Raw genomic sequence first — 27,635 nt, 5'->3', positions numbered from 1 at the left:
TACTTGAAGATGGTTACCATATCACCTCTCAGTCTTCTCCTCTTCAGGCTAAACATACCCAGCTCCTTCAACTTTTCCTCATAGGACTGGGAAGAACTGGTTGATGAGGTTAAAGTAGTAGGCACCCTGGGTAGCAGTAAGCATGTATTCTTGGAATTTACAATCTTGGGGAAAGGAAAAACTGTAAGTAGTCAGACATATAGGTTGGACTTTAGGAGAACTAATTTTAACAAACTTAAACTTATGCTGGGTAGAATCCCATGGTCAGAAATACTTAAAGAGAAGGGAGTTCAAGAAGGGTGGGAGTTTCTTAAAAATGAACTACTGAAGGTGCAATCACAAACCATTCCTATGGAAAGGAAAAATGTAAGGTGCCTAAAAAAGGCAGGGTGGCTCCATAAACAGCTTTTTAAAGAGTTGAGAAATAAAAAAGACTCATTTAGGAAGTAGAAGGAGGGCCTTATAACCAAAAAGGAATATAAACAAATAACTAGTGCTTGTAGGGAGAGTGTTAGGAAAGCTAAAGCTCTGTATGAGCTTAGGCTAGCGAGAGATGCTAAACACAACAAAAAAGGGTTATTTTCCTATGTACAGAGTAAGAATAAGAACAAGCACAAGATAAGCCCAATGCAGGGACCAGAAAGTGAAAATGTAAAGGGGATTAAAGAGAGGGCAGAACTCCTCAATTACTACTTTTCCTCAGTCTTTTCTTGCGAGGGAAACAGTGCTCAACATGGCATAAACAGATGATTAGGGAAAGGATTTGCAGCCTAGCATTGGCATTGGGGTAGTGCACAAACACCTAGTTTCTTTAAATGAAACAAAGTCCTCAGGGCCGGATGAATTGCATCCAAGAGTACTTAAAGAACTTGCAGATGTAATTTCTGAGCCTCTGTCCATTATTTTTGAGAAGTCTTGGAGAACAGGTGAGGTGCCAGAAGACTGGAGACAGACAAATGTTGTCCCGATCTTCAAGAAGGGGAAAAAGGAGGCTCTGGGTAACCACTGACCCATCAGCTTGACTTCTATACTGGGAAAAGTTTCCGAACAAATCATCAGTCAGTCCTTGAGCATTTAAAAAAGATGCATCTGATTACTAAGAGCCAGCACGGGTTTCTCAAGAACAAGTCATGTCAGACTAATCTTATCTCCTTTTTTGAGAAAGTTACTACCTTGCTGGATCAGGGGAATGCTGTAGACATAGTTTATCTAGATTTCAGTAAGGTTCCGCATATTCTTGTTGACAAATTGGGAAAATGTGGTTTAGATCCTATTTCTGTGAGGTGGATCTGTAACTGGTTGACAGATCGCACCCAAAGAGTGCTTGTTAATGGTTCCTTATCCACTTGGAGAGGAGTGACTAGTGGAGTGCCTCAGGGATCAGTCCTGGACCCTGTGTTGTTCAACATCTTTATAAATGATTTGGATAAAGGAATAGAGGGGATGCTTATTACATTTGCAGATGATACTAAATTGGGAGGGGCAGCAAATATGGTAGAAGACAGAGCCAGGATCCAGGATGATCTTGTCAGGCTGGAGAATTGGGCTAAAACCAATAAAATACACTTCAACAAAGATACAAGTAAAGTTCTGCATTTTAGTTGGAAAAATCAAATGCATAATTATAGGATGGGGGAGACTTGTCTCAGCAGTAGTGTATGCAAAAAGGATCTTGGGGTCTTAATAGACCAAACACTGAACATGAGTCGGCAGTGTGATGCGGTAGCTAAAAAGGCAAATGCGATCTTGGGCTGTATCAACAGAAGTATAGTGTCCAGAAGATCACGCGAAGTGATGGTATCACTTTACTCTGCTCTGGTTAGACCTCACCTAGAGGATTGTATTCAGTTTTTGGCAACGCAATTTAAGAAGGATGTAGACAAGCTGGAACGTCTCCAGAGGAGGGCAACAAAGACGGTGAGGGGTCTGGAGACCAAGTCCTATGAGGAAAAGTTGAAGGAGCTGGGTATGTTTAGCCTGAAGAGGAGAAGACTGAGAGGGGATATGATAACCATCTTCAGGTACCTGAAGGACTGTCATATGGAGGATGGTGTGAAGCGGGTCAGTGCCTTTTGAGAGACTAGGCTCTTAGAATCGACCTCTTCCTGAAAAGGGATATGTTATCTTATTCAGCCAATCACCTACTAAGCAGGACTCAACTACTTTAACTACTTTTAAAAAGCAAGTCTTTTTATTGATATACTTCCAGTAAATATGTGTAAATGCGTTATAAAGTATTTATGTTCAGTTACGATGTATGTTACAATGTATACTGTAAAGCAAGCAAGTTCTACATACTATTCAGTATTGAAATCCAACAATTTAAAGATAACAGTCTGATTTAGTTCAAAGTATCTAATTAAAATTCTAGAATAATATATTTGTTAAGCCATACATACCAATCAGCCTCTTCTGAGACCCTGTGAGAAAGGTCTCAAATACTAGTCTTTCTGGGTCTATATTTATACTATTTCAGTCACCTTGAGGCTGTGAGTCCCTGCTCATAAATCATAAAACAATATAGTTTACATTACAATATTTGTATAACATGATTAGTTTGGACAGTGCACTTGTGCACCTGTCTGTGTAGTCATAACATTCAACATCTGAGATTCTGCTGGAATTCTAGCAGTATGTTTATAGTAGTCAATACTGATTCTGATTTCCAAGCTGGAATTTCTCCAGTAGGTCATTGGCAATGATAGACCTGAATGTTATGTGAATGTTACTGAAACTTATTAAGATGTCTGTAAGAGTGTTTCTGTAAGAGTGTAAACAGTGAAATGTAAATGTAAGAGACAGAAGCCTTTTGCAAAAGAATATTCTTCCTCTTCCTTTTAAAAGAAAATACATTTACGTATTTTAAAAGGAAATATATTTTCTGTATGTTGTGTCTGTAGTTGTGTTATATTTTAAATAATTCTGCATATGTACAACACCAATACCATGTTCATGTGCTCTATATGTCAAAGCCTGTGACAGGTGCCGAGTTGTTTTCTGTTGCCCCAGAAGGTTGGACCAGAACCAACGGGTTGAAATTAAATCAAAAGTGTTTCCGTCTAGACATTAGGAAGATAGAGCGGTTCCTCAGTGGAACAGACTTCTTCGAGAGGTGGTGAGCTCTCCTTCCCTGGAGGTTTTGAAGCAGAGGCTAGATGGCCATCTGTCAGCGATGCTGATTCTATGACCTTAGGCAGATGATGAGAGGGAGGGCAGAGGGCGGGGCCAGCAATTATCCTCAGTCACACTGGCCCTCCTCACTCAGCAGCAACTCTCTAGAAGCTCTTGTTCCTGCTCCGACTCTCAGCCCAGTTGCCTCAGTTCTTAACAATGAGCTGGGAGCGAACTGTTCCTTGATTTTTTCCTGACATAACATTAAATGCTAGAAAGTGCATGTGCTAGAAACACGGACACACTGCTGACATCTTTCTGCAAGCTGTCAATAATAACCAGTTCCTTTAACCTTTCCACATATTTGTCTTCTGGACCATTTATCATTTCATGCCTCCCCTGTGACAGAAGACAAAAACAGATTTTTCGAGAGCTGAAGGTCAGAAAAGGCATTATTTTATGTGGTGTGCAACATCATTTTGTTGTTCTGTGACTGGTCAACAGGTTGTCTGAAGCACTACAAAGTGGTGCTACAGTGTGTGTGTGTTAAGTGCCGTCAAGTTGCTTCCGACTCATGGCGACCCTATGAATGAAAGTCCTCCAAAATGTCCTATCTTTGACAGCCTTGCTCAGATCTTGCAAATTGAAGGCTGTGGCTTCCTTTATTGAGTCAATCCATCTCTTGTTGGGTCTTCCTCTTTTCCTGCTGCCCTCTACTCTACTTTTCCTAACATGACGGTCTTTTCCAGTGACTCTTGTCGTCTCATGACGTGACCAAAATACGACAGCCTCAGTTTAGTCATTTTAGCTTCTAGGGTCAGTTCAGGCTTGATTTGATCTATAACCCACTGATTTGTTTTTTTGGCAGTCCACGGAATCCGTAACACTCTCCTCCAACACCACATTTCAAAGGAATCTATTTTCTTCCTATCAGCTTTCTTCACTGTCCAGCTTTCACACCCATACATAGTAATATGGAATATGATGGCATGAATTAATCTAGTCTTGGTGGCCAGAGTCACATCCTTACACTTCAAAATATTTTCTAGCTCCTTCATGGCTGCCCTTCCCAGTCTCAATCTCCTTCTAATTTCTTGGCTGCAGTCTCCCTTTTGGTTGATGGTGGAGCCAAGGAATAGAAAGTCTTGAACAATTTCAATTTCCTCATTGTCAACCTTAAAGTTGTGTAATTCTCCTGTAGTCATTACTTTTGTTTTCTTGATGTTCAGCTGTAGTCCTGCTTTGGCACTTTCTCTTTTAACTTTCAGCAATAGTTGTTTCAAATCTTCACTATTTTCTGCCAATAATGTAGTGTCATCAGCATATCTCAAATTGTTAATGTTCCTCCCTCCAATTTTCACTCCACCTTCATCTAAATCTAATCCAGCTTTCCTAATTATATGTTCTGCATATAGATTGAAGAGATAGGGAGATAAAATACATCCTTGTCTGACACCTTTGCCAATTGGAAACCATTCCGTTTCTCCATATTCTGTTCTAACTGAGGCCTCTTGTCCAGAGTACAGGTTGCGCATCAAAACGATCAGATGTTGTGGCACACCCATTTCCTTTAAAACCAGCCATAGCTTTTCATGATCCACACAGTCAAAAGCTTTGCTGTAATCTATGAAACACAAGCTGATTTTCTTCTGAAATTCTCTCGTACGCTCCAGTAACCAGCGTATATTTGCAATATGATCTCTAGTGCCTCTTCCTTTTCTGAAACCAGCTTGAACATCAGGCATTTCTCGTTCCATATATGGTAGCAGCCTTTGCTGTAAGATTTTGAGCATCACTTTACTTGCATGAGAAATTAATGCAATGGTCCGATAGTTGTTGCAATCTTTGATGTCTCCTTTCTTGGGAATTGGAATGTAAATGGATTGTTTCCAGTCTGTGGGCCATTGTTTTGTTTTCCATATCTGTTGGCATATTCTTGTCAAGATTTTGATGGACTCCGTTTCTGTGGCTTGGAATAGCTCTATTGATATCCCATCTGCTCCTGGTGATTTGTTTCTCCCGATTGCTCTCAATGCAGCTTTCACTTCACTTTCTAAAACTGTAGGTTCTTCTTCAAAAGATTCTTCTTGGAAAGAATCTTTTATCCTTTCATCTCTTCTGCATAGTTCTTCAGTGTATTGTTCCCACCTTTTCTTTAGTTTGTCCTGTTCAGTTAATGTATTTCCATGCTGATCTTTCAGCATGCCTAACCGTGCTTTAAATTTCCCTTTGATTTCTTGGATCTTGTGGAACAGATCTCTTGTTCTTCCTTTTTTGTTGTTCTCTTCTATTTCTTTACACTGGCTATTATAATAGGTCTCTTTGTCTCTACGTGCTAGTCGCTGGAACGTTGCACTTAGACTTTTGATTCTATTTCTGTCACCTTCTACTTTTGCTTCTCGTCTATCTCTGGCAATTTTAAGAGTTTCCTCAGACATCCATCGAGGTTTTTCTTTTCTTTTGGCTTCAGGAATAGTCTTTGCACATTCTTCCTTGATAATATCTCTAGTTTCCACCCATAGTTCTTCAGGTTTACATTCACTTGAACTTAGTAATGCAAATCTGTTCCTTACATGGTCTTTAAACTCTTCTGGAATATTGCTTAGATTGTATTTTGGTGCTATGAATGTTTTGGTGTTTTTCTTAAGCTTTATCTTTATTTTTGATATTAGCAATTCATGATCTGTACCGCAGTCGGCTCCTGGTCTTGTTTTGGCCGAGAGAATAGAGCTTCTCCATCTTCTGCTTCCAATTATATAATCTATTTGATTTCTATACTGGCCGTCTGGTGATGTCCATGTATACAATCGTCTATTTGGTTGCCTGAAACATGTGTTTGCAATGAACAGATAGTTGTCTTCACAGAATTCTACGAGGCGTTCTCCTGCTTCATTCCGTGCTCCTAGCCCAAATCTGCCAACAACATTTGATTCTGCTTTGTTTCCTACTTTTGCGTTCCAATCACCTATGATTATCAGCATATCTTGTTTAGGTGTGTGATCAATTTCTTCCTGAACACTGGCATAAAAACTTTCAATTTCTTCCTCATCAGCATCTGTAGTTGGGGCATAAACTTGAAGGATGCTTATGTCGATAGGCTTTCCCTGAAGTCTGATTGATATTATTCGGTCAGACTTTGCATTATAGCTCCTGACTGCCTTTGCTACATCTTGCCTCACTATTAAAGCAACTCCATTTCTTCTCTTTTTGTCATTCCCTGAATAAAACACTTTGTAATTTTCTGATTGAAAATGTCCTAATCCAGTCCACTTTAATTCACTTATTCCCAGGACTGAAATGTCCATACGTTCCATTTCTTGTTTAACAATTTCAAGCTTACCCTGATTCATGCTTCTCACATTCCATGTTCCTATTTTATGCGTCGAACAGCTTCACACTTTCCTTTTGCATCTATTCATGTCAACCACTGAACGTCCTTTCGGCTTTAGTCCAATCACATCATTAAGAACAGCGCTACTCGTACTTGTCCTCTGCTCTACCCCAGTAGCAGATTGAGTGCCATCCGACCTGGGGGTCCCATCTTCCAGCACTATATCTTTTTTCATTTTGGTTTGTCTCATCATAGGGTTTTCAAGGTAAAGGTTGGCCAGGAGTGGTTTACCAGTGCCTTCTTCTGCGCAGTACTAACCAGAGTTAGCTGTAGTGGCACTGCCGTTGTCTACGAAAGATCTTCCGCGAGTGTCACCTTCCACTACTGCTGCTGCCCAGTAGCTAACCTTCAGGGATTCCTCTACCCCCATCCCCATTGGAACTGCCTGTTCTCTTCTGCGGATGTGGCCATTGATCCCTGAAGGGGGTGGATGCATCTTCGTCTGGTGTCTCAGCTGTGACCATTCCGTCTTGAGTGACTCTGCTAGGAGTTTAGTCTCTTGATAGAGTCTAAACCCCTTACGGTATTGCTCTCAGCTTCCCTGACACTCACAAACCCCCTCACCACGTTAAGGTGTGCATCCAGAAGGGGGGTGCCACAGTAATTGTAGAATTTTGGACTGTGTATATAACCATTTCAACATTTTAGCTGGTATGAAAGAATCTTAATAAAACAGAAGCCCGGCGGTGCCGTAAAGAGGTGACTCATGAAAGCTCATGCTGGAATAAATTTTGCTAGTCTTTAAGATCACTGGACCACTGTTTTATTTTGCTACAGCAGACTACCTCTGCAATGAAAGTACTATAACCATTTTGAGATTACGCTTCACGGCTTCAACGTAGAAGGGGGGAGAAGAAATAATTTTGTTTTTGGAAACCAGGATGCCTTTTGTCATGTATGTATTTAGTAGGGTAGTAAGCGAGGGGAGATTTAGGAGCTTGAGTTCCGCACGAAGGATCCTCAACCCTGCTCGCCCTATTGGCTAAGCAAACGGATCCTATTGGCCCTAAGCCAGCATGTCCCATTGGTCACCGAGAGGGTATTCCCCCCTATCACGGATGGGGGGGGAGTGGCCGCAGGCGGCCAGGGGGGCATCTAAGCAGGGCACGTTCAGTGTGTACGCTAGTTCTGTGCTGACATCAAATGAAGCTGTGTTGTGGAACTGCGTCTCGGACCTCGTGAATCCTTCCCACGCGGACTTAACACCTTTGATCACGTGCGGGCGGGGGAATACTTGAACAATTTGATAATTTGGGGAGCAAGTCCATTAGTTTTAAATGAGTCTTTCTATACCAGCACAGCAACCAATATATCATGGCATTTTATCTTGGAATTTATAAGACTGGGGAATTATCGATGCGTCCGAGGCTCCCTGACGTGACCGTTTCTGCGACGGTGTGCAAGGAAGTCACTCCCAGTCCTGAAAGACGGGCCACAAATCGGATCGGTCTGCTGATCCTGGAACGAGCAGGAAAACATGCTTCAAAATTGGTACCTGTGCCCCTCCCGCCCCTCCCCAGGGGCCGCCGCCGCTGCGGCCTAGAGGGCCGTCGGGTGAACGGAGCGGCCCGCGCGGCGCCTCCCAGTTTCTCTTTTGGCATTTTTTTTTAAATTTTTTTTATTTAAAACGTTTGCTAGGCCAGCAGGGTCCCCCGGGGGTCCCCCAAGGTGGGAAACAGCAAAACATTTCAGCATGAAAACGTAACGTAAAATCTAAGTGCCCCTAAAACATGCAGACCGGTTCCCCTCAGCGGAAACGTCGAGTCACGAACACCGGGGGGGGAGGGGGAGGGGGAGGGGGCGGGTCGAGGGAGGCACCACAGGCGCGCGCGCACGTCCCTCTCTCTCTCTCTCTCTCTCTCTCCCCCACCCCTCCCGGGGGCGGGGCGGGGGTGGAAACCCGCCTTTTATTTTCAATCCGTTTTCAGCCCCTGACGGATGAGGGTGTGTGTGTGTGGGGGGGGGGGCTTTTGTTTTTCAAAGTACCGCAAATTTAACTGTAAGTTCACTTCCCATCTGGAACACGAGTTTTAGTTTAGCCGACTGGGCGAGGGATGCCCCGCCCCTCCCCCCCCGGAGAGAGGCGGCGACTGGCACGCGCAGGAGGAGCGGACGCCCCCCCATCCCCCGCCCTCCCTCCCTCCCTCGCGCGCCTGCGCACTCCCAGAGAGCGAGAGAGAGCGCGCGCGCGCCTGTTTCCTTGGCAGCCGAGGGTTGTTTGAGGCGAAGCCATTTTTCCGGGCGGGGGGCGGCGGATGGGGGGGGGTTGTCACTCGGAGGGGGGGGGCGGGGCCGGCGGATGGAGGACAGCGAGGGAAGAGTTTGGGGGCGAAAATGTGAGCCTTTTTCCCTCTCTCTTTCTCTCTCTCCCCCCCTTCACTTCTTAGCTAGTTCGGGGGGGGGGGCCGGGGCGTGAGCGGCTCCCCCCCCCGACTGGGATAATGAGTAATCCCGGGCAGAAGACGGGCGTGATGGCCTTCCTCCTCTCCTCCCCCCGCCCCTCCATTCCTTGCAGGGCCGCAGCCCTCCGCCCGCCCCCTGCCCCGGACGGGGGGGGGCGAGCCTGCTTGGCCGGGCTCCGGGGGGGGGCAGGAGGAGCTGGGCAGGCTGAAGGCGAGGGCGAGGACCTCTCCCCCCTCCCTCCCCCCCCCGGCGAGGAGGGGTCGCGGCGCCCACCAACCCCCGCAAATGCCGGTCAGGCAACTCCTGCCCTGCCGCTGACCTGAAACCCGATTGGATGGGGCATAGCAAGGGGGGCGCGGGGGGGGGGCTAGGCCGTTGAGGCCCATCCGGGTCCTTGAATTAGGCTTGGGGGTGTGACAGCAGGTAGATTTCCCCTGACTATGGAAGATCCACTGATTTAGCAATTTGTAATAATCTCTTTTCCTTTCTGTAAAATGTATTAGGGCAGCCAGGGAATAGCTTGTTGCTGGGCAGAATATCCCTGTATGTCTGTGTGCTAAGGAAGTGGGTTAAGAGTCATGGAGAGTCAGAGTGAACTATAAACATTGATAGGAGAAACTGGATAGAACTGAACTGTACTGCGCCGCCTCGATGTCTGGAGTGCTATCAGCGTACCCTGAATGTTGATGGGTTGTCATATTTTGAATTTGGATAAATATCCCTTCCTCAGTATGATCGGGGCTCAGAGATTTTTACTCGGTAGAGTGCTCTGGGTCACAGCTGCCAGAATAAACTGTTTTCTTGAATAACGATCTCAGGTCTCTCTCTCCCCCCACGAACCCCCGTTTGCCGTATCAGGGGAAAAGCCGGAAGCCGGCAGGATGGCGAAGCGCTGGTTTTCTCCGTGCAGCCTGAATGATGGATCCCAGCTGGCCTGGCAACCAGCGCGGATGGCTTCGGCCCAGGCTGCCTCCAAGGGCCTCCCCCGGCAGCGAGGGTGTGGCGGTAGTGCAGTCTGCAGGGGACCAGGGCGAGGGGGGCAGCGGTCAAGCCCCCGTGGCCGAGGAACATCTCTGACCAATCCGCCCGAACGGTGAAAAGAGGCGCCCTCTGGGCAGCCCCCTGTCACCCGTTTATAGACAGGTAGCCCAGATGTGGGGCGGAAGGAAAGATTGGCAGTGCTTTATTAGTTTTTTTGCAGAATTTCCCCCCCTTTTTAAATATTAACTGTCTCATAAAATAACAATAAAAGAATGGAGTCGCCAATATAATATAATATTAGGCTACCTTGGCAGTGTCAAAGTTTTAATGATTGATGTGCAGGTGATCATCCCTAGGAATTGTGTGACATAGTAAACCTGTTTTATTGAGTTAGGGGTTGGGGAATAAAACCACAAATACGTACAACACCCACCCCCGCCCAAAAAAAACCCCTTTCAGATTATTAATTCACTTGATTAGTTGTGTAGGTCAAATCAAAAACAAATCTAAAATTCTTATATATAGGTCTCCTCACATAGTAGAAGGGATATTGTAATCACCACTTTGATATGGAACTAGCAAGCAATGCAAGGGATGAGGGGCCCTCGTGACTTGCGTGGATAGGAGTCACATTCTTTTGAAATGAATAAGAAGCACATGAAGCTGCCTTATACTGAATCAGGCCCTTGAGGGTGTTGTCTACTCAGACCAGAAGTGGCTCTCCAGGGTCTCAAGTAGAGGTCTTTTGCATCACCTACTTACCTGGTCCCTTTAACTGGAGATGCTGGGGATTGAACCTGGGACCTTCTGCATGCCAAGCAGAGGCTCTACCACTGAGCCACAGCCCCTCCCTAAAGGAGACAACCACATCCATGGGGTGTGCTAAAATTACAGTGCATTCCTGGGGAGAGTTACTCCAGTCTAATCCCCTTGAAATGAATGGGCTTAGACTGGAGTAACTCTTTTTAGGAATGCACTTTTAGTTTTCAGTGCCTTCAGTTTCCCCCCTTAAATTTAAACAACATTTATGTGTTTCCAAATCAGATATTTCAGTTGAAATATTTGCTGCATTTGGAACATAAAATTAACTTTGGGTACTTTTAGAATTTGCTTACTGGACGAAAGTCAAAATTAACAGGTGAAATCAGGCTCTATTTGGGGCATCAGATAATTTTCTAGAAAACTTTCAAGAAAAATTCCAGATTCATTTCAAGCATGTTACAACCCCATCTAGAACAGGTTGCATTCCCTTTCCCCCCAGTTCACATAATTCCCCTATTTTTGTATGGTCTGGATTCCCATTGCAGATTGTTCATCTGTGTCCAACCTTCCCCCACTGATTGCAGAAACTGGTTCAGGGTTTCTGTTGTTGGTGTGTGATTCCTTATTTTATCTTTAGTCTTTCTTGGCTGGCTGTTCGTGATTTCATGACATCCACCCAGAGCCCCTCCCAATCATCATTGTTGTCGTGGTGTTTTGCCATGTAAATACCGTGCGTGTGTTTTAGTTCTGTTTAGAATAAGTTCTTAGTTTAGAATAAGAAAGAGGATGGGTGAGTGAAGCGCACTATGATTGGATGGTAGCTGTACCTTAGGGGGCAGAGTTAACTGTTTTGTTCAGAGAGAGGGGCCTTGTGTGAGAGTGAGTGCTGAGCAGTGTGTGTGTATGTGGAGGAAGGAGTGAGATTCTATATAATGCTGTGTTCCCAAACTGTGCTCCATGGAGCACTTGGTACTCTGCAAAACATCTCCTAGTGCTCTATGAAGAGACTGGAAAGAAAAATACTACTGTCATTCGGTTTAGTATATAGGTGCTAAGTGAAAATTAGTGCTCCGAGATGAATTTCTCTCCTGAAAAGTGCTCCATGACTCAGAAACTTTGGGAACCCCTGTTTTAGAGTAAAGGATCCCCTTTTACCTTAGAGCCACCCCTACACGCTGACCGTTCTTTCATTCTACCATATACAACTAAGCCATCGTGTTCGTTGAGTCCAACTAAGAATTCTAAGGCGAGAGAGCCTTTGGCAGCAAAAATAAGGAAGACAAAGAGGCAGCATAACAGGCGTCACCTCAAAAAACTACAGTGAGGTGCGTTTGCAGTGGTTACACATAAAGGGGTCACAGAGAAGCAGCAAAAATGTTACCGTCATCATTATCATTGCACTGAAATTTAATGTGCTGGAATTTTTTTTAAAAAAAAGGCTTACTGAGCTCTGAAGTCCATGGGGGTTATGTTATTTTGAATTTACTTACCGTATATACCCGTGTATAAGCCGACCCGCGTATAAGCCGAGGTGCCTAATTTCTCCCCAAAAATGGGGAAAAATTAGGCACCCGAGTATAAGCCGAGGGTCGGCTTATAACACCTCCCCCCCCGCAGACTTACCTTCTGGGCTCCTGCCAGCGGGAAGCGGTGGATCCAGCGGGGGTGGCCTTCCTGCAGCTGCAGGAGGCCCCCCCAGGCCGCTCCTGGCGGCGGGAAGTGGTGCGGGGGCGGCGGAGCGGCCTCCCTGCGGCCGCAGGGGGCCTCTGGAGGCCACTCCTGGCCGGGAAAAGGCGGTGGGGGCGGTGGAGCGGCCTCCCCGCGGCTGCAGGGGGCCTCTGGAGGCCACTCCCGGATGAGAAAAGGCGGCGGGGGCGGCTGAGAGGCCTCCCCGCGGCTGCAGGGGGCCTCTGGAGGCCGCTCCCGGCCGAGAAAAGGCGGCGGGGGCGGCGGAGAGGCCTCCCTGCTGCTGCAGGGGGCCTCTGGAGGCTGCTCCCGGCCGGGAGAAGGTGGCGGGGGCGGCGGAGCGGCCTCCCCGCGGCTGCAGGGGGCCTCTGGAGGCCGCTCCCGGCTGAGAAAAGGCGGTGGGGCGGCTGAGAGGCCTCCCTGCGGCTGCAGGGGGCCTCTGGAGGCCACTCCCGGCCAGGAGAAGGCGGCGGGGCGGCGGAGCGGCCTACCCACGGCTGCAAGGGGCCTCTGGAGGCCGCTCTCGGCCTAGAAAAGGTGGCGGCGGTAAGTTCCCCCCTCCCTCCTCCCTCCTCCCTCCCCCCTCCCCCCTCCTCCCTCCCTCCCCCCCTCCCCCCTCTACCGTATTGACCCGCGTATAAGCCGCCCGGCTTTTTCAGCCCTTTTTTTGGGTTGAAAAACTCTGCTTATACGCGAGTATATACGGTACTTAGAAAATGTCTACATCTGTGCTGCTTTCCAGAGAACCTGTGCTCTTTGAAAGTCATTGATTTTCGTTAAGCTGCTCATCTATAGGGGTAAAGACATTAGACATTTGTGATGTAATTTACAGTGTTTGTTTGCATTGTTCTAGGATGTACAGTTGCAATGCAAATGCAGTACTTTATTTTGCAATGTATATCTTTCATGATACTTGTGGTATTCTTACTTAAGTGTCCTAGTAGACACAAATAATAATGCATGGAATTGCAGTTTAGAATAGCCGTTACAAGATGTGAAACACATTTGTAATGTTATCAAAACAACAAGAGATTTGTGATGTCTTAAAGACTACCAGATTTATTGTGGCATAAGCTTTCAAGAGCCAAAGCTTAATTTGGCAGATGATGGTAGGTCCTGGCTCATGGAAGATTATGCCACAATAAATTTAGTAGTCTGCCACAGGACTGTGGTTTTGTTTTTGGGTTGCAACACAGCTGCCACTTTGGAATGCACAGTATTGTTAAAAATTAGGAAAGTCTCTAGAAAAAGATCTCCCACAATTTAAAACTTTTTAATATATATAACAAGTGTGGCTTTGTTTTTTGTTTTTTAGGGTATAATTTTTTATTGGTTAGCAGATTTCTCTACTTGAAACCAAGGCTTTCTTTTAACTACTGGAGTTTACTATAAGAGGAAATCATGTCTATTTCGGGATGGGCTTGTGCTTGGTGAACATCCTTATCTCATTCAGATTACTTGGTTTAAGAGGCTATAAACACACACACACACTTTCTCTGTTGACATTTCTGCCTAGTCCATCTGCATTGTGATTGGAGGCGCGATCAACATTGTTGACTGTTTGGGGCTCCAGCTGCTTTTGCTAGCATGGAAACAAAAGAGCTGAAGTTCGTTGAAAAAGTAAGTAAGGCATAGGTAACACTTGTTGATGAAGGCAAACCTTTTGATCTAAAAAAGGTTACATGAAGAGCCTACAAAAATTATTCAACAAAGTGATATCGCTGCCCACACTAGGATTGCCAATTTCCAGGTGGGGCCTGGAGCTCTCCCAGAATTACAACTGATCTTCAGATGACAGAGATTAGTTCGGCTGGAGAAAATGGATTCTTTGGACGGTGGACTCTATGGCATTATACCCCACTGAGATCCCTCCCCAGGCTCAACCCCCAGGAGTTGGCAACTCTAAATATTCTGTTAGGTGATCTGAAGTATTATGCTAATAAAGATATCTCACCGTGTAGATTTAAAGTAGATATCCTGGTGGCTTTGATTAAATATAATTTGATTATACATTGAGAATATGAATAGTTTACTTAGAATATCAGAAGTGCTACAAAACAAATGTGCAGTTTTATAAGTTCTGAATATTGCTGTCTAAGTGGGGTGGTAGGCTCTGGCACCAAATTTCCATTAGTGTTTCTTATAACGTTTAATTCTGAGTTCAAAATTATAGCATTTATATTAGATAAAGTAGAGGGAAGAGATATACCATGTTGACAGTAATAATGATTTATGGGATAATAATGACCTCGGATATTCCCCCAGTCGTTTGATAGACTTTAAGAATGTTTACATTCATCAATAAATATTTGAGTTGATTGTTCATTGTGAGCCTCTCATTAAAGAAGTAGTAAGTTATTGATCCAATGGTGTAACTGGTTGAACAAAATGCCACTTTATCCTGTGGACTGTTTTGCTGTCAATTAAGTGTGTCAAATTGTGCCTGATACTGTTTCACTGATACAGGGTGCCCTATTTCTCTTGTTCCTCAGTGGCATTATGAGTCACCGATGCTGTGCTGACCTAGCATCATAGGGTTGTAATGAAGTACTAAAAGCAATAACCGTTGGCATGAGGGTTGCCAGCTCTGGGTTGGAAAATACCTGGAGATTTTGGGGGTAGAGCCTGAGGAGGGTGGGGTTTGGGGAGGGGAGGGACCTTAATGGGGAATAACGCCACAGAGCCCTCCTTCCAAAGCAGCCGTTTTCTCCAGCTAAACTGATATCTGTCGCCTGGAGGTCAATTGTAATCCTAGGAGATCTTCAGCTGCAGGTTGGCAACCCTAATTGGCATATGGGGCACAACAGTAGCATACGAAGCCTATCCATTACATGTGGTCCGTGGAAACTGTTTTTAATTGTGGAAGTCAACAGTAAGCTTCTTTTGTGTGGTGTAGTGGTTAAGCGTGTTGGACTAGTATCTGGCAGACCCAGTTTGGATCACCACTTGTGTAATGGAGGCTCACTGAGTGACCGTGGGCCAGTCACACACTCTCAGCCTAACGTACCTCACAAAGTTATTGTTGTAAAGATAAAATGGAGGAGAGGACAATTATGTAAGCCACTTTGGGTCCCTGTTGGGGAGAAAGGTGGGGTACAAATGAATAAATTCAAAATAAATTTAAAAACACCCCATGGCTCCACCACTCTGTCAAGGCATGAAGCTAATTTAGTGAAGCCATTTGTCACATTGTTGAGAAAAAAAAATGGTGGGCTGTTTACAAGAACAGCCTATCACTTGACAAGAGCCACAATGAGGAGTAATCTAAAAGAGGTTCCATGTGGCTGTTGCTGCAGGATAGCTTGAAGACTTTATACAGCATAGAAATGGTGAGAAAAGGAACAACTAGAAGCAACTATGCTCAGTTCTGAAGCATTTTGGTCAGCAGAGAACCAGCTATATTGCTCAAACTCAATTACAATGAGTTTGCAAACTTTAGTCAGCATATTAGGGTGGATTTGATTCAATGTTCCTTGCAAAGAATTTCATTCCAATGTACACTTCTATAGTCTCAGATTACAGCACCTGCTACAGTAAGGTGGATCACTGACTACTCTGCACTTGTGGTATTTTCTTCCTTCCTCAGAGCCCCTTCTAACCCCGAACATCTTCTGGTAGCATGCAAGTTTCCTTTGTGGAGCTGGCTTTTAATGGTTGAGGTTTAATTGTTTGCTTTGCTTCTTGGCCTTTTGACTAAGGCTGAGAGCGAGTGCAGTGCAGTGCAGTGTAGCTGGTTGCCATGGTCCCAGTGGGACAGCTTGTGGTAGGTGGTCTGTTGCAGCAGATTTAAACAGGAGTCCAGTAGCATTTTAGAGACTAACAAAAGTTTTATTCCAGCATAGGTCTTACAAGTCAGGGCTCATGAAAAGTAATGCTGGAAAGAGTGCTCTGGTGGTCTTTAAGGTACCCTCTTTAATTTGGGTTCTAGCTGTTTAATATTTTTCGGTATTTATCAAAGTGGGGTGACTTATTTATATAAATGCTTTGAAGAATTGTTATATCATGTCTTCAGCAGGGGGTGCTAGAGCCTTTTAAAAATCAACGTTAAGGAGATTATGCTTCCTGTCAAAAGTTTGCTTGATGGAATTTCAGAGTAGTATTAGGAGATATGCACTGCTCCCCCCCCCCCCATCGTCATGTTAGTTAATTGTTTTTAGGGTTAATGGACACAGTCCTAGGCATGCTCATCCAAAAGTTTATTTTGTGGAAGGCACTTTGAAATGTAAGGGAAGCTTGTGTAGCATCTCAGAATACTGAAAACAGCATAGAAATTCAGTTGCTTGACGGCCATTACAGTCTTAAACATTTGCACTGATGTACCTGCAGCACTGCTGTAGTTTTGAGGCATCGGTGTGTTATCTGATATTGCGTTGCTAATCCGCACATATTTGCATAGTGCTGCATATGTGCATCTCTATTTATACATCCCTACATGATGTTAGACTAGGGTTGCCAGGTCCCTCTTCGCCACCGGCGGGAGATTTTTGGGGCGGAGCCTGAGGATGGTGGGGTTTGGGGAGGGGAGGGACTTCAATGCCGTAGAGTCCAATTGCCAAAGCGTCCATTTTCTCCAGGTGAGCTGATCTCTATTGGCTTGAGATCAGTTGTAATAGCAGGAGATCGCCAGCCACCATCTGGAGGTTACAAAGCAAAATAAGAATCACCCTGTGTTAGACCCATTTTCTTTTGATCATCAAAACGTTAATTAACAGTTTAAAAAATCAAAGTGTTTGGGTTTGAGAATTTTGCTTGCTTGCTGTTGATTATTTGATTTATTGTGTATGTTTTAAGCCAAACTATTCACTGATTTTTTTAAAAACGATTTCATTATTTTTTTAGTTGTTTGTGTGGCCTTTTTATAATCGTAAAGGCAGGATAGACTTCAGTGGGCTTAGAAAAGTGTAACTCTGTTTAGGATTGCACGGCCAATGACAGAAAATAAGTTATTTAATTTCAAATAGAGGAACTGGGTTATTTAGGATCCAGAGAGTTGCTTGTATTCTGTGACGATATTTTTTTGATTTTTTTTCATGGAAGAGCAGACCTTTCCCATTCCATATAACAAACATCTTTTGAATTTCTCCTGTAACAACAGTCTTTGTCATGCAGTAGTGTGGGGGCACTTCCGTAGCACACTTAGCAGCCCAGGAGAATGGTTTAGCCATCCAAGGCCCTGAGATTGTTGTTGTTCTAATGTAAAGTGATAAAATGTAGTCAAAATCGTGAATGATGGTTCTGAGGATGAATTATATAAACAAAATTAATATGCTTTCAAAATATTCCTGTAATATAGCCAGTAGTTTGTCCTTAATTGTACTATATCAGTTGTTGTCATTAGCATCCTGTAACATATCCTGTTTTTATATGTCAAATACAGAACTTGGACAAACAAGTTGAGTTGCTCTTGATAAAGACCTGAAAATGCCAGCAGGTGAGAATGTTTTGTGTATTATGTATGTTAATAGCATTTTAAACAGCTTTCACAGTGAATAATGTGTATTGGTAAATTTTATCTGACAATGATGTTTTCTTATTGCTTGCAAAACCTATGTTCACTTTAAGACATGGTAGCTTGTTGTGAACCTGTGCCATATTCCCATAATGCCCCCATCTTCAACATCTTGCATATGTGAAAATCGAACTGCAGACCCATTTTGCAAATGACTTTTCCCTCTTTAGTGCAGAGAAAATGGGTGTAGGGCCTTCAGGGCACGACCTGCTTTCTGTGCTCCCTGCCTGCACATAACGTCCATATAACGCATGAAGGAGGATCACTGGATCAGTGTGCTGATGGTCAAATTCACCTGTAACAAATTAATTGAAGTTTTTTAATTGTTGCCTGATCTTTATAGTGGAGAGTGAGGCCAAGGCTAAAACCAAGGTTCGCTTTGAAGAAATATTCAGAAGTCACGTTGGGCTAACAGATAAAAAGAAATCAAAGAGGAAAACATTAAGCACTCAGGAAAATATTGTGGTGAGTTGGGTGAATGATGAATGTTTGTAGATCTACAAACTCACAGTGGACAGCTTTGAACAGAGCTTTATTTTTTAGTGTTTGTGAACAAAATGCCGTAATTAGCGTGAAGAAATTCAAGTCATTCTCTGTAGGGTCTGTTTCTCAGGAGAGAGATGGTGTCACAAGAATGATAAGCCTTCACCTTTGTTTCTTTCCCGATTTAATTTGTCTGTTAGTGCCCATATGCAAAATGTTTATATTAAAAACTGCTGTCAGATTCAAAACTTGATACCTCCCTGTTTATGGTGGAGATAGCAAAGCCATAATGAGAAGACAACACTCATAGGAAAAGACAGTAATGCTAAGGAAATGTTGAAGTGGGAAAAGGGGAAGATCCAACATGAGATGGATTGGCTCAATAAAGGAAGCCTCAGCCTTCAGTTTTCAAGACTTGAACAAGACAGTTATTGGTAGGATGTTTTGGAGGTCATTAATTCATAGGGTTGCCTAATTCAGAATCTACTTGAAGTACATAACACACAGTTAGGCCATTGTTATTCTTTATCCTTTGTAATTTTTATGTGTCTTGTATTATTAATACTCACATTGAGAGAGAAGATTGGATGCCAGTGGTTTACTAGTTAGTTGATTAGTATCTCTGTCACCTTAGAATGCAAGAAATCTTGCACAATGCCATGCTAGTAACTAGGAAAATGTGATCAGTGGTAGATGTGTTGACAGCTCTTCCACTTTATCAGTAACTAATGACATCAGGTAAGGTTAATTACATTCTATAGTGACTTGAAGATGGATTCAGTAAACTGTTAAGTCACATAGAGTAATAACCCCTTATTAGAGCTCAGGCTCAAGTCAAGACTATTACAAATGGTGTTGTGGAACACACCTAGTATTTTTTTCCTATATAAATTGTATTTCCAGAATCAAGACTAGACACAACTTAAAAATTAAATCGCAGAGGGCTCTAATAATAAAATGACAAAAGAAACTAGAATTCCTTCCTATCGCTTCTCATTCATGATATTTCAATCTCTTACAACTACTTTGGGAGAGTTTAAACAATATAACCATTAGGGTTGCTAACCTCCAGGTGGGGCCTGAAGGTCTCCTAGAATTTCAACTGATCTCCAGACAACAGAGGTCAATTTCCATGGAGAAATAGCTACTTTGGAGGGTGGACAGTATGGCATTATACCCTGCTGAGGTCCTTCTCATCCCCATACTCTGCCCTCTTCAGGCCCCACCCTGAAAATTTCCAGAAATTTCCCAACCCAGAGTTGGTAATTCTAAACGTTTTAGTTATACAAGAGGATTATTCATTCACATAAGTACCTGTATACTCTGAACTCCAGTATAAGTTTCTCTTCTACACAGTTTCCCTCACCAATCTGTTGTCACTTCCTGAAGTGCACATTTGCTGCTATCCTTAGTAAAACACCACACAAACGAAGGAGAAACTAAACCTGCTTAGTTTGTGAGATCTGACGAGATCAGGCTATACCATGCTCTCTTCCCTCCAATCTAAGCAGAATGGTAGAGCAAAATTAAAACTACAGAAAGATAAGTGTCAAGTAAATACAACACAAAACCTTTCCCTGGCAAAACTGCCTACCTACTGGGAAATAAAATTGAAAGAAGTAGGGAAGAGACATATGGAGAGAAAGGGGGGTTGTCCTTGGTAGCAAAGAAGCAGTGTGGGAAGCTGAAACTGACCAGGCAGGGGAAGGAGATGCAGAGAAGTGAGAGGCCAATTGTGAGGCCCAAACTGGCTACAAATATTGGGGCTGAGGGGTAACTTCTTATACACTTTTGCTGAGACTAAGGAAGGGGAATGGGATGTTGGCTTCAGAATGTGGGAATAATAAAAAGGTGATATTTTGAGGATAAGCCAGCCTGGTAGAGGGGAGTTTTCTTTTTGGGCATGGGAAGTATCCAAAATGTTCACTTGGTGAGATTGGGAAGTTAGTTCTATAGCTGGATATTTATCATGATTGAGGAAGGACTAGAACCTTCATGCGCAGTCGTTTAAATACCGAGTAAATTGCTGGAATCGACTGTTGCTTATTGTTTTGGAAATTGAGGTTGTTTTTTGAGATCAAACTGTCTGGGAGGAGGAGACTCTGAGGTATTTGGGGGAAATAGCCCTTGATCGAATCCCTCTTAAGGTAGGTTTTTGCATTATTGATAGAGGATCTGCCCTGTTTTCCTTTCCTCCTTGGCATGACTAAGTGCTGTTTGATATAAGTTTAATTCAGGCTCCTTCTATCAATTGTAGGCCCACAGTCAAGTGTACACATATACAAAAGGGAGAATAAGCGGTAACAAAATGGGGGTCCCCAGGGGCATCAAGCTATCTTTCTAGGGAGATTATGGAGTTTCAAACCTAGGTTTAAAAATCTACCTGGGTTGTTATGCAATTGTGCTAGCCTAAAAAAATAACATTACAATTCTGTAAAATGGTCAGATTACAAATTGGCTGTATTTAAAATAGGTGTTCATAAATAAAATTTTAAAAATAAGTTAGTTATTGCCAGCTTTTAAATTGTGAATGTGTTCTATTAAACATTATTTCAGTGAGATAATGTGTGTGGTCAGTGACCATCAGAACCAAACATGGCATGATTGTTAGGTTTAGCTTGTTTTAAGTATATGGCTGGCTGACATATGGATTCAAAACAGTTTCACAAAGATTCTAGAATACATGTAAGGGATTCTTCTAACAATATGTTTGAAATGCTATAGTAAAAAGGCTTCCTAAATCTGAAACCTTTTCATGTGTTGTATGAATATCATCTGTTAACTCTTCCTTAAATTAATTAAGATTCACTTAGACTTTCATTATCTACTGTAAATGTGTAAAACTAGTCATATACAAAAATATTAATGTAATAATGTAGATGTTTATAATTAACAGATAGATGCTTTTCATTGTCTTGTTTTGATTTTAGCTTGCGACGTTCAAAAATCACTTTGATCTAACTAAAGAACGTGAAAATGACGAGGTAATTATAAACAACACTTATATCCCAGAGGAAAGGAGCCCACGGTTTACAAAAAACAAGCTCAGAGATAAAACCTTGGTGGCAGAAAAAATAAATAATAATGTTACCAGTGGAGAGGAAAGAAAGCAAACATGGTCTATCGAGAAGAAAAAAGAACAACTTAATGAGGAAGAAAACCTGTATGAAACTACACTGGACCGTTTTGAAAAACAGATTCATGTTTTTTCAAAGAAAAAAACCAAAAGTGTATTCCAGGCAGATGTACCTCATCAAAAAGGGGACAGCAACATAAGAAGTGCCTTGAATGAAGTGCGAGAGAGATTGGAAGTAGATGAGGAAGAACAGCTAATTCAAGCCTATCAGCAGCAAATGGCTAAGGAGGAGGCAAATGCAATTAAGAAGAAAATTAAAAAGAAACTTAAAGAACAGATGTCGAACTTCACCTCCCATGTTCAGAGCGATGAAGTGGTATTGAACAATGAAGTGGGCAAAAAGAAGAAAAAGAAAAAAGAAGTGCCAGTTATATCTGAGCCTGAAACAAGGTATGGTGGCAAATGATTATAATCAGTGTGGAATGTAAATTTTCAACAACAACTATTTGTCTTCTAGTCCTCAGTGAGGGCAGTGCCTGGACTCAGGGTGCCACCTGGCATTCACGTGGCCTATTATGAGGGGATTATAGGCTTGAAGGAACCACATGGTAGACTTGATAAAAACAACTAAGAAACGGGTTTATTTCAGTGGTATGCATGACTTGACTGTTTCTTTGTTTTCCTTTTCTCTAGCCCTCTCAGTATTATAGTAACAATGTTACTGGAGAGCTGGGGTCTGAGAAAGTGTAACAGTTATTAAGCACGTTTAAACAGTTACTAAGGTACCCCAGCCTTTCATCCACCACAATATGCCACATCTGTATAGAAACAATGGGGTCCACCTATCTGAGGATGGGTGTGACATTTACCTGGCTCATCTTAGTCAAGGCCTGTGTGACATAAAAGGCCTGTTTCAGATCCGCCTTCCATCATGCAGATGTCTCAGGGTGCTTTCCTGTGTGTGGCAGGCGTAGGACGGGTTCGTATGGATAGGTAGGGGTAATTGGCAAGCTATCACATGCCTTGCAACTGGGTTCTCTGTGAAGGGACGCCCCTGCAGGCACGGAGCTGGGAGAAGGAGTGCCTGGGGCAGGGGGCAAGGGGGAGAGAATGGGTGTGCGGCACGCACGCGTGTGCTGGAGCCAGGTGATGGGGCAGAGACAAATGTGCCAGGCAGGGGGTGTGACAGCCGCCCAGGCAGAAACAAAAAGGGAGGGAGAGCACTGGGTAGGGCACACACCTGTCAAGCTGTGGGTGGGCAGCTGCACCTGTGTCTCAGTGGTGCACCTTCTGCCCATGCCCACGCTCTCCATGCCTGCGCAGGCGCCTCCACTCATTACACTAGGGGCAAATGCCCCCGCCAGACACCCCCCGCCCAATGTGCACCCCTGTGCCCATGGTGTTGGGCAGCAGCTTTTGAACCTGGTAGTAGCCTTGCGGCACATCAATGGAGAGGGATGAAGCTGGGCACCTCTCTGCACATGCGGTGATAAGCAAGGCCGGCAAAAACATGGGGGGGAGTTTGGAGCTGGGGTGGATCTGTCCAGAAGGCAAACTATGGGGATGCCTAGTGCAGCCCTCCCTCCACATCACAGCTTATAAACAGTGAAATAAGCAGTGATGTAGATCAGCCATTTACAGTGAGGGAAAAAAGTATTTGATCCCCTGCTAAATTTGCCCGTTTGCCTTCTAATGAAGAAATGACCAGTCCATAATTTTAATGGTAGGTTTATTGTAGCTGTGAGAGACAGAATAACAGGAAAAACCCCAGAAACCCAGAAGACAAAAGTCAGAGATTGATGTGCATTATAATGAGTGAAATAAGTATTTGATCCCCTATCAACCAGCCAGATTAGGGTTAGGGTTCTGCTGTCGACAGAAGCAATCAATCCATCAGATTCCAAACTAGCCACCATGACCAAGATCAAAGAGCTGTCCAAGGATGTCAGGGACAAGATTGTAGACCTGCACAAAGCTGGACTGGGCTACAAGACTATTGCCAAGCAGCTTGGTGAGAAGGTGACAATCCTAACCCTAACCATCAACCTCCCTCGGTCTGGGGCTTCATGCAAGATCTCATCTCGTGGAGTTGCAATGATCATGAGAACGGTGATGAAGCAGCCCAGAACTACACGGGGGAAACTTGTCAATGATCTCAGGACAGCTGGGACCATAGTCGTCATGAAAACAGTTGGTAACACACTACGCCATGAAGGACTGAGATCTTGCAGAGCCCACAAGGTCCCCTTGCTCAAGACAGCACATGTACAGGCCCGTCTGCAGTTTGCCAATGCACATCTGAATGACCCAGAGGAGAACTGGGTGAAAGTGTTGTGGTCAGATGAGACCAAAATCGAGCTCTTTGGCATCAACTCAACTCGCCGTGTTTGGAGGCGGAGGAATGCTGCCTATGACCCCAAGAACACCATCCCCACCGTCAAACATGGAGGGGGACATATTATGCTTTGGGGGTGTTTTTCTGCTAAGGGGACAGGACACCTTCACTGCATCAAAGGGACGATGGACGGGACCATGTATCGTTAAATCTTGGGTGAGCACCTCCTTCCCTCAGCCAGGGCATTGAAAATGGGTCGAGGATGGGTATTCCAGCGCTGACAATGACCCAAAACACATGGCCAAGGCAACAAAGGAGTGGCTCAAGAAGAAGCACATTAAGGTCCTGGAGTGGCCTAGCCAGTCTGCAGACCTTAATCCCATCGAAAATCTGTAAAGGGAGCTGAAGGTTCGCGTAGCTGCACATCAGCCTCGAAATCTTACTGACTTGGAGAGGATCTGCAAAGAGGAGTGGGACAAAATACCTCCTATGTGTGCAAACCTGGTGGCCACCTACAAGAAACGTCTGACCTCTGTAATTGCCAACAAGGGTTTTGCCACCAAGTACTAAGTCATCTTTTGCAAAGGGATCAAATACTTATTTCACTCATTATAATGCACATCAATCGCTGACTTTTGTCTTCTGGGTTTCTGGGGGTTTTCCTGTTGTTATTCTGTCTCTCACAGCTACAATAAACCTACCATTAAAATTATGGACTGGTCATTTCTTCATCAGAGGGCCAACGGGCAAATTCAGCAGGGGATCAAATACTTTTTTCCCTCACTGTATGTAAGTTGAAGACAGTTAAACGAGTTGAACCCACTCTTGGTGTCTTGGGTCTTCCTTTGGGGGTTGCTGGGGCAAAGAACACCCATAGCCTACCCATCTTCAAAATATCTAAAGGCCCTAGTGAACTCCCTGCCTAACCAGAAGACCTCCTAACCCTTCTCCCACCAAAATCCAACAACCCTCAACTCTGTGAATTGGCCAGCATTTAAACTGCTTTTCAATATTTGTCTTTTCAACATTCCAACCCAGTGTTTAAAAGTGACTGGCTGAGGCTTCTGGAGGGCAGAACTTGAAACCATCTTTCACAGGGACCATGGCATGATCCAGTAGGTAGCAAAAGGGCCTGTGCTTCTGCTCAGACCTCACATAGAGGGAAGGGGGTTTAACTGCTTGCTGCCCGTGTTTCCTTCTTTTCCTCCCCAGCTCAGCTTTCACGCATCAGGGCAAACTTTAGCTTATGAAGCTGATTGGCCAAGCTGCCACTAGCTCTTAAAATGCTGCCTCCCAACCATATTTCACAAGACTGGAGAATATGTCTGTTGCCTAGCAACAATAGTAGTATTCCTCTGATATCCCCATAATGGATAGAGCTGTGACTTCATTGTCAAAGTATTAGGGTGACTGGCTCCTACCACATTACCTCTTCTTGGCTTATTGCTCTCTTACAGCCTTGTTGCTAGAGCCAGTCCTGCACATTTATTGCTTACCTTATCTTGGGAAGAAGGGATGATTCATGTCTGAAACCTCTTCCATCACAGAAGCTGGTGTGTGTGTTTGTGTGTGTGGGGGGGTCAATTTTCAGGGTTGTGGGGGCTATGCATTGTTAAGAGTTTTGACACCATCCTGACCATACAATATTTTTCCTCTATTGAAACTCAGCTACTTTTCTGGGGAGGGGAAGGGGGTGGTGAAATATTCCTTACCTGTATCTTTCACAGGTTATAGTTGCTATTTTATTGACATTTGAGATTTGTGTATGTCTCCATATATACACTTGCTAATGATGGAACTTACTTCATTGCAGTGCAATGTCCCTTTCTGAGCTACAGAATGACTCCAAGGAAGAAGATGCTATCAAAAAGAGATCATTGGAAGGACAACTTCCTACAGAGAATGACATGTTAAAAAAGGAAGAACAGCTGGATGGGGACCCTGATAAACAGAAATTTAAAGGGCAAAAAACAAAAAGAAAATCTAGAAAAGGTTTGCGTGGCTTGCTTCTCTATCTCTTAAGCAAGCATAGAGGACAGTAAGTAAGGAGCAGTTGACACGCCCATGCTACAACAGGCTATTGTAGATCAGATCACACTGCTTACGGAAACAGGTTTGCTTGAATTGTTCAGCTTATGCACAAAGTAGGGTTTTGTACATCACAGCATGCCTTCAAAACCTGGTTGTATGCAAAACTATAATATGAGCTTATGATGGATGATTTCGATGACCTGTTGGCCATGGGCATTGTGCAATCTAGGTAGAAAACAAACTATGTGTTGTTAGCTTAGTGAATGAGTAATTTTATCTCAACTCTGTTTTAGGGGAATTTCTGAATATGTGCTGGTTCATACATTAAGAATAACAATATCCAGTAGGGGCGTCAACATGCAACCAGTTGTAAAATGGAAGTTCAGTTGGAAGGGTACCTAGTAATAAGGGAGGCTGCACTGGAAATGTGTTAAATAGCCGCTCAAGGAAATTTCAGCATCTTCTGAGAACTGTGCCATTCCTGTAAAAAAAAAAAAGAGAGAGAGAGACAACTCATGCAGGGGCTGTTTCATAGCCTATGAATTGGCTGTCCTTTTAGAAATAAAACCTTCAGTACTAGTTCATTTCATATTGAAAAGAATTCATTTTCTGCTTAGTGTTCAGTAACTTGTTTTAGGCATACATATAAACAAATCAATGAAGTTACACTAAACTTATTTTGTAATGCATTACATATAAAAAACTGGTTAATGTTCATAACAATGTTTTCACAGATTAATTTTAATGATAATTAACTCTCACATAAAGTGTTCTTTTTCCTATTCCTAGCATTAGAAGAAAACATAGAAAATGCTGAAGAAAATATGCCATGTGTAGCTGCTAGAAGTGTTTCACCAGAATCAAAACCTGCTTTTGATGATAGCCTTGTTTTGGGAGTTTACATCCATCAAAGTGATCGACTTAAAACTGATCTCATGGTATCCCATCCCATGGTCAAGGTTCATGTGACTGATCAGAAAACTGGTCTTTATGTCAAGAAAGAGCATAGGTGATTTCATTTACTTTCCTTGTCATGGCTTCATGTCCCTCTTTTTGGGGAGGGGGGTTATTTCTATATCTCAATAATTCTGGTTTCTTTTCTTATTTATTTCTTTAGGTATTTATATCACACTTTTCTCCTCAATGAGGACCCAAAGTGGCTTACAACATTGTTCTCTCTTCCATTTTATCTTAGAACTTGTGTGTCTTTGCCTAAAGTTTCACATTGAGTAAGAATTCGTACAAAAATATGATTTTCAAATTTCATAATTTGTGTTTTGAATTTAGGATAAAAGTTGAAGAAGTTTTTATTTTTTCCTGAAATTGTAAGTGATAATGCCTTGTAGCCTATCACTGTTCTGCTAATGGAAGTGGATCTTCCCTTCCCTCAGCTTTCCTGTTCCCCAGCATCCACTTTTGATCCTGTAAAAGACATTGCTGTGGGAAGGGAACCATCTTAGATAAAAAGCAGCATGGGGTTGGGGGGATTGCAGTGGGGAGGGGAATCAGATTGAGATCTCCCCTCATCCCTCTTCTGTCTGCCAAGGAGTGGTAAGACACAACCCAATATAGTTTCTTTTCAGTAAGAGAACAGACGATAGCATGTCCATCCAGCTCAGCAGTAAGAATGTAAAGGGAAGAGAGACAGGAAGGAGAGCTTTAACATAAGAACATAAGAAAGGCCCTGCTGGATCAGACCAAGGCCCGTCAAGTCCAGCAGTCTGTTCACACAGTGGCCAGCCAGGTGCCTCTAGGAAGCCACTAACAAGACGAGTGCAGCAGCACCATCCTGCCTGTGTTCCACCCACCCAAAATAATAGGCATGCTCCTCTGATACCAGAGAGAATAGGTATGCAGCATGACTAGT

The 27,635-nt window shown here is 43.6% G+C and overlaps 1 protein-coding gene across 1 annotated transcript in view; it reads left to right on the top strand.

The window, feature by feature from the left end:
- The first annotated feature begins 17,720 nt into the window (after positions 1 to 17,720).
- Positions 17,721 to 27,635, top strand: part of AHI1 (Abelson helper integration site 1) — a 142,221-nt gene continuing 132,306 nt past the window's right edge. The window contains 5 exon segments of the mRNA XM_056853225.1: positions 17,721 to 17,765; positions 18,187 to 18,308; positions 21,257 to 21,852; positions 25,551 to 25,729; positions 26,558 to 26,777. Of these exon segments, the coding sequence (XP_056709203.1) occupies positions 17,756 to 17,765; positions 18,187 to 18,308; positions 21,257 to 21,852; positions 25,551 to 25,729; positions 26,558 to 26,777 (1,127 nt within the window). The 5' untranslated portion in view covers positions 17,721 to 17,755.

Source organism: Euleptes europaea, chromosome 7, assembly GCF_029931775.1.
Source record: "Euleptes europaea isolate rEulEur1 chromosome 7, rEulEur1.hap1, whole genome shotgun sequence".
Lineage (NCBI taxonomy): Eukaryota > Metazoa > Chordata > Lepidosauria > Squamata > Sphaerodactylidae > Euleptes > Euleptes europaea.
The sequence above is the reverse complement of the archived record's forward strand: the minus strand, read 5'-3'. Positions and strand labels throughout refer to the sequence as shown.